The sequence below is a fragment of the Argentina silus genome, assembly GCF_951799395.1.
Source record: "Argentina silus genome assembly, chromosome: 5".
Lineage (NCBI taxonomy): Eukaryota > Metazoa > Chordata > Actinopteri > Argentiniformes > Argentinidae > Argentina > Argentina silus.
This window is the reverse complement of record NC_139659.1, coordinates 16,459,322-16,466,821: the sequence shown is the minus strand read 5'-3', so window position 1 is coordinate 16,466,821 and position 7,500 is coordinate 16,459,322. Positions and strand designations below refer to the sequence as shown.

Here is a 7,500-nt window from a genome sequence, read left to right as displayed (position 1 = left end):
TGTGTGTGCGTGTGTGTGTGTGTGTGTGTGTGAGTCGAGAAGAGGGGTCAGAGAGTGCCTAATCTCCAGCAGTCCTATTCCTAGCCACAGTGGAATAACTGCGTGTAATTAATGACGGGCCTTGAGTAAACACAATGACACAGTGGCAGATGGACACAGACAGATGCAGTGGAGGGTATAGCAGCCCACTCAGTGGTGACAGGTCTGCCTGAGCTGGGTGTAAATACAGTTAACCCACATGGATTGACACGGGATGGGATGCCACACAGAGCATGAAGTAAGAGGATGAACCGGCCCTCTAAGGCTTGTGGCTTATGGTCTGATATTTTCAGGGCTTCACAGTTTGTTGGGTCCATGAAATGAGTATGTAAGTAGGTAAGTATGAATGTGAGGATTATGGGGGTTAGCCCTGAGAGGGGGCCAGCATGCCCACTGTACACATGGAACTGCAGGGAGTGTACAGGACTGATAAGCACATTCCACGGTCACAATGCTACCAGTGTGTCACTGTTACTGTCATAACACTAACTTGGTCTCTGCCTCTGATTCCTCCTAGGGAGAGAGGGAAAAGGGACAAGAAAAAGAAGAAGAGGATGAGGCAAAGAGCAAGAAAAAAAAAGGAAAAAGCATTATAGCAAGAGAAATGGGTTTAACATGAGCATGGGTCCTCACACCACCTGGATCCCTCTGAGACCATGTGCAAGCAGACTAGCAGTGAAACACAGACACACACACACACACACACACACACACACACACACACACACACACACACACACACACACACACACACACAGGATGCAGCTCAACACACACACACACACACACATGCTGCTACCATACCTGGCAGACAGGACAGTCCAAGGTTTTAGGCAGGAAGAAAGTCCAAGAATAGAATATAAATCAGAGAATTAATGTAGTAGATCGTACATGATGATGGATAATTGTCCCAGACACAGTCTCATTTCACCAGAGGCCAACCAACTATCCCTACTGTTGGGGTTTATGGTAGGAGCCACTGCCATGTTCACCTTAGAGACTCCATTCCTAACATACCTTTTTGCATTAGTGCATCATAGTAGACTAGCCACAAAAAAAACATTATATTACTGGTGCACAGCCTTCTTCTCTGTTCCTGGTTCTTATATAGAGGCTCTTTAAATAAGCCTTTCCTGAGAACCGGCCCAGCCCCGCCACCGCTGCCTCTACCTCAACTTCTGCTTCTGCCTCTGCTTCAGCCTCTGCAAGAGCTGCCAATTCTCTTGACTAATTAGAAACAAGCGTCAAAGCCGACACAACAACAACAGCAGCAGCAGCAGCATCATCACATCAGAGCCAGACTGGCTGTTTTGCACGGGCATTAACTCAACTGTCAATTAGAGAGAGGCGGGGCGGGCGGTAGCAGGAGGTTTACACGACGGCAGCCTTTTGTTGTGTTTCCAGTTCTCTTCCAACACATTGGGACAAGATGTGCTGCTGCTGCACTCGTTGGGTTTTATTGTGTCTGAACACAGCGCTGGCAACACCAGTGTGAGATCCACTAATGACACCGCGCTCTAAGAGGGGGTGTAGAGGGGCTACGACACGCTGGGAATTACATCAAGCCAGATTACAGATTACACGATAATATTACATTGGCTCTCTCAGGTACTCTTATTTCCGCGCGGTGAAAATGAACACCAGCAGCTCCTCGTGGCCTCAGGCGTCCAGCCGTCCAGACACACAGCTATGTGAACCGCAACTCCCTGCAGGCCCTGGCTACAGCTCTCTGGATTTATGAGATGTGAGACCAAAACGTGTTCATTTCCCCATTCCGAGTGGTCACGTCTAACACAGTCACGCTGCTGTTGTTATTCCTTTGTCCTACAGGAAGAATAAGGTACTTCGTGGCGCATAAAGCAACTGTACATTACCTACCTGTATTTAGGGTCAGTGAGTGAAGGACTTGACTTACCCATTGAGCTGCTCCACTACACCCTGGCTCTCCAGGAGGCCGCGCCTCTGTCCCAGGGCCACCTCAACAGCGTTGGCATTGGAGTACAGGTTGAAGGGTGTGTTATAGACAGAGGGCTGCGGAGCAGTGGGATTGGATGAGGGGGCTGTCACTCTGGCCGGGGAGGAGGAGGAGGACGAGGAGGCGGAGGAAGGGGTGGTGAAGGGGGAGCGGCCAGAGCCGGGTCTGGGGGCTGAGCTGGGGAGGGCTGAGCTGGGGAGGGCTGGGGAGCGTGAGCTGCTGCTGCTCAGCGGGAAGGGAGGCTGTGGGTGCTGGGAGGGGGCAGCGGGGGTGAAAGCAGACGAGGCAGAGGGGATGGAGGCCACTTTTGGGGCAGACAAGGGGGAGGAGACCGCACCCACACTGCTACCCCCACCAAAAGGCCTGGCAGTCTTGTTGTAGGCCGCGCTGGGCTGGGGGGAGCGGCTGGCGAAGGTGGAAGGCGGGGAAGGGTGTGTGATCGGCACTGGCTTAATGATCTCCAGTGGCTCGGCCTAAACAGAAGTGAGGACACACACATGCACAGCCCTCACACACACTGCAAACTACACAGCAAACTCATGCAGTCGTATTTCTCCACCCACTCCTGTCTTATGAGCCTAAAGCTATCCAGAAGGGCAGCATGTTTACAAGCAGTTATGTTAAAAAAATGTAGAAATACTTCTAGCAATAACAGCAGATTGGCATTGGTCTCGTATTCATTAAACATTATGAAATCAAATTGATCACCCCAATGCCAACCTGCCTACACTTGTGGCGGTGTTCTAAAGGCAAATCATCATCACAGTGATGGCATGCAAAACAACAGCCAATCACAATATGGCGCAACATCGTCTCAGAAGGGCACAGTGAGCATGCTCAGACTGGTTGTTCACTGGCCCATACAGTACTACAACAACATCTAATTGAATTGTCTCTTTTTAAATTATCTATGTGTCCAATATTAATTGGATTCAATGGAGTGTACTTACCTTTGGGACTCCATCAGCCTTGGGAACACTGGAAGCTCTGTGAAAACAGACAAATAATGATGAGAAAACTGTAGAGTACACCTGTTTCTCTACAACAGGCAAGGCAGAGGAGTCACATCAATATCAGGCCTATCTATTACCATGCGTCTATGTAAACAAACTAGCTATAGCAGACCCTGGAGCCCCCTCTGCATTCATTCCTGAGGCCATACTGTATAGTAACTCTAAATGGTCCTTGCAGGTAAGACTGGATTACGATGTACAGTATAAAGACACCATTTGTCAGGCTTGACTGGACAATAATACAACATTAGAGAGAATGGGAGAGAGAGAGAGAGAGAGAGAGAGAGAGAGAGAGAGAGAGAGAGAGAGGATGGCAGAGGTAGAGCGAGAGAGAGAGAGAGAGGGGGGGGGGTAGAGGTAGAGAGAGAGAGAGAGAGACAGAGAGGATGGTCGAGGTAGAGAGAGAAATATAGAGAGAGAGGGGGGGTAGAGGTAGAGGTAGAGAGAGAGAGGAACAGGTGTGGATGGGCAAAGCAGACTTTCTGCAAAGAATGCCACGCTGCCAATACAAAGATTACGGACCCTATCAAAGTCTGCTGGCTCGAAACCAGCCTGTCTATAGTATTTGGCCTGAAGCTCAATGCCACAGAGTCAGCCAGCCATAGAGCATGGTGGCTGAGACATGTGGGAAAACGTATTATGCTCAATTACTCTGGTATGTTTCCCTAACGTCGGCTAGATTTACCCTGGATCCTCATTTGGCTCAATCATCCACTCATTCTCAAAAGAGAATCAGTGAGCTCTGGAATAGCAATATCCCCGCAACTCTTGAGATACAATTTTGTGATATTAGCTTCTCAAATGAGGCCAGCCAGAGCTTCTCCAACAGCTACAGCTAGCGTTAGCTACCGAGCGTGGCCAGTAGCACGGTCACATCTGAGCCCTGCTGCAGTATAGGAGTCACAGTTTCCCGTGACTCATACCAGAGAACGTAAATACAGGAGAACCCACTAATGCTTTAAACACATGACAATAATCCCCATCTACCTGTGTAAGATTAGACAACGGATGTACAGTGTACAGTGCAGTGGTTGAAACCCACAGCACCCTCCCATGGCATTAAGAGGCCTTATTCTGTCTGTTTAGGCTCCAATGGATCAGCTTACAGAGAACCACCACACTAAAGCCTTTGGTTTGTCTTGCGGTTGGGCTCTATAAAACTCTGCCCAGAGCAACAAAGCTATCCTCCATTTGGTGGCCACCATCACAGCCCAAAACACAACAACCTCTTCATCTGTCCTTTTTGGTGTGTGTGAGTCTCCACCTCAGGCCCGGAACAGTCTAGAAGAGCTGGGATTTACACTCATGATCAAAACATCTGTAGCAGGTTTATGGCCTGTAGGAGAGGAGGGTGGTCTGTTTGTCCACACTGCAGCAAACAAGAACATCAGGGGAAGTGACTCACTCCTGCTGGGCAATATGAGAACAACAGTCACAGCCTGTACAGACAGTCATGAGTGGAATATCTGTACTCAATGATAAACCCTAAAAGGCAGCCTCTACTGTGGGCACATCAAGTATGCAAAACATAATTCCAAGAAAAGTAATCTTTCTTTTCTTCCCCCCCGTCTCTCCCTCTCCTCTCCCCTCCCCTGAACGACCTACAACTGCCTCTCTTTCCCTGGGTACTGGCGTTCCTGAAGCTGGCAGTCCTGACCTCAGGCTGCTGGACTGAAGGAGTGCTGGACACAGTCTAGACTGGTTCATGTTTTCTCATTAATGACCATAACGTTCAAACCCAGCCGCAGGCTTCATAAACAACCATGTCCTCAGCTCTGCCCCTGCCTGGAGCTGACACCCAGACAATGTGTCCCTTATTCCCCATAAAACCCACAGTGACTCAGCAGAATTGGTTCCGGACCATGGGGCATGTTCTTTGGCATTCTCCCTCTCTCTCTCTCTCTCTCTCTCTGCCATATTAGGAAGAGGAGCCTGAGTCTCACGCTTCTTTTTTTTTTTTTTCTCTTTCGTTCTCTACTGGGTTTAAGCTAACCGACTAATACGCCTAGCTTTAGCCTGCTTTGGTGGGGCTCAACCATCAGTGATGATTGAGCCCCACCCTGCTCTGCTGCCCGCCACATGTTGATGTAATTCGTATTTCGAAAAGTACCCACACTTGCGGGGTCCATACTTTCCAATGTACATACGAACACATTTTCCAATGAACTCTTGTGCTCGCTCGAGAAAAACACCACACTGTCAAAGGCCCGGGCGAACAGTGCAGGATGGGGCTAAAAGATCAAACAACCTGTGCCATTACAAACCAGATACAGTCCATAACAGTGTGTATATCTGCCATCAGCAGCCCAGAGGGAGCCCGCAGGGTGGAACCCCCCATCCTCTATTCTGTACTTTCCCAGAGCTAACTGAACAAACACAATCGAGGGTGGTCCTGTGAACATCTGCTCAGCCCCCTCTCCCCTGTCCTCTGCAGCCAGAACGCATGCTGGGCTGTGCAGACAGACAGACACTGTGTGTGTGTGTGTGTGTGTGTGTGTGTGTGTGTGTGTGTGTGTGTGTGTGTGTGTGGGTGTGTGTGTGTGTGTGTGTGTGTGTGTGTGTGTGTGTGTGTGTGTGTGTGTGTGTGTGTGTGTGTGTGTGTGCGTGCGTGCGTGCGTGCGTGCGTGCGTGCGTGCGTGCGTGCGTGCGTGCGTGCGTGCGTGCGTGCGTGTGTGTGTGGGTGTGTGTGTGTGTGTGTGTGTGTGTGTGTGTGTGTGTGTGTGTGTGTACAGTGGTGGACAGCTGTGAGTGGGAGAGTAAAAGGAAACTGAGTAGCATGCCACTGTGGTCTGCTGGTAAGGGGGGGGGGGGGGGGGGGGCATCAAAAGTTTAGGAAACATCAGTTGCATCAAACGTTTAAGAAAATGCTTATTCAATCATGAACCCATTTCCTTCCAAATGGAAGGTGCATGATGTGATTTTATAAGATGACACAGTTCATCACACACAACCATAAAAAGAGAACATTCACAATAGAGGTCTGTTTTACATGGAGTCTGTCTGTTCTGCCACTCATACATGTACGCACTTTTGTTATTTAACCATCTGCTGGTCATGTGTGGTATTGCGTTAGATTAGCAGTTCTTCTACGTCGGTACCTTTCAAGAAGTAGGAATTCAATGATGTATTCTTATTATTCAGCTCAGTAACATTGTGAGTTCAGCACTACAGTATGAGTTCAGTTTGTGTTCAATCTTAGCATTTCGTGTACATAATCAGCCCGACTAGCCTAGCTATTGTATGTTGTTGTGTAGCAGCTAGCCTCACTTGCTTTGTGAGCTATTTTCACACGTTACATGAATACAAATTCCCATTTTGTAATTGTCCATTGTTTGTACGGTATGTAAATGACCATTCATGCAAGGAATGTATATTAATTGTTATTCAGTATCTTTTACAGTTTCACTCCTTATTCATTTACCTCATGGCTGCGAGTCTTCAATTAAACACGTGAGCGAGAAGGCTATTTCCTGACTCCCATATTGTTTATGAGTGGAGTTTGGCTGGCTCTATTTTTTTGTCTGGCTCTAATTTTGGTTCGCACCCCAAGGAGGACAGTAGACTGTCTGTGTGTCTGTCCCTCTATATCTAGTTCATGGGACGGACGGCCCCGTCCTGAGTACAGCATCATGGCTGTAATCAGCAGGTGAAGGCTCTGTTTGTGATCTGCTCACATAGAGAGCTCTTTCAGCCTATCTGCATCACAGCTCCAACTCACATGAGCATAATTCAGGCCAGGAATTCACCTCTATGTATTCCACTTAATCTAATCAGGATGCCTCTTCTCATCGGATTACACACAGAGGTATCTGTAATACTAAACGGTAACAAACCGTGTGGGATGCTTATGGCTACCGTGAATTAAAAACTAATATTTCTAAAAGGAGAAAGCCTCTGCTTTGTTGTAGCAGTCTGTTCATCAAAGGACAAATTAGCTGAATCATGAGGGAGTGAACTTCAGACAAGTCCATAAAATCCTGGTTGAATGTGGTATTTTTACTTCGCAGGCCTCAGCCGAGAGATAGAGGGAGAGGGAGGTCTGCGTATGAGAAGGTATGAACACACACACATACACACACACACACACACACACACACACACACACACACATACACACACACCTCTAGGATAAGGGGACTAACATAACAGGCCTGAGGGCAAAGCTGACTGATGTATTTCCACCCTGTCTGTCTGAGCCAAGAGCAACAGTCTGGCACATGGCATCTGACAGTGATGTAGAGACCGCTAACACAAGGCTCAACTTTCTCAGCAGCATGACAGTCAGACACATATGCACACACACACACACATACGCAAAGACACACACAGACACACACACACACGCACGCACACACACACACACACACACACACACACACACACACACACACGCGCGCACACAAACACACACACACACACACACACACGCAAACACACACACACACACACACACACACACACACACACACTGTA

General features: G+C 48.4%; 1 protein-coding gene across 1 annotated transcript in view; it reads right to left on the bottom strand.

The window, feature by feature from the left end:
* The window catches only part of pdlim5b (PDZ and LIM domain 5b), a 53,646-nt gene that overhangs the window by 11,932 nt on the left and 34,214 nt on the right, over positions 1-7,500 (bottom strand). The window contains exons 4-5 of the mRNA XM_083670608.1: positions 2,965-3,001; positions 1,955-2,487 (exon numbers count right to left, since the gene is read on the bottom strand). Of these exons, the coding sequence (XP_083526734.1) occupies positions 1,955-2,487; positions 2,965-3,001 (570 nt within the window). The remainder of the gene's footprint in view (positions 1-1,954; positions 2,488-2,964; positions 3,002-7,500) is intronic.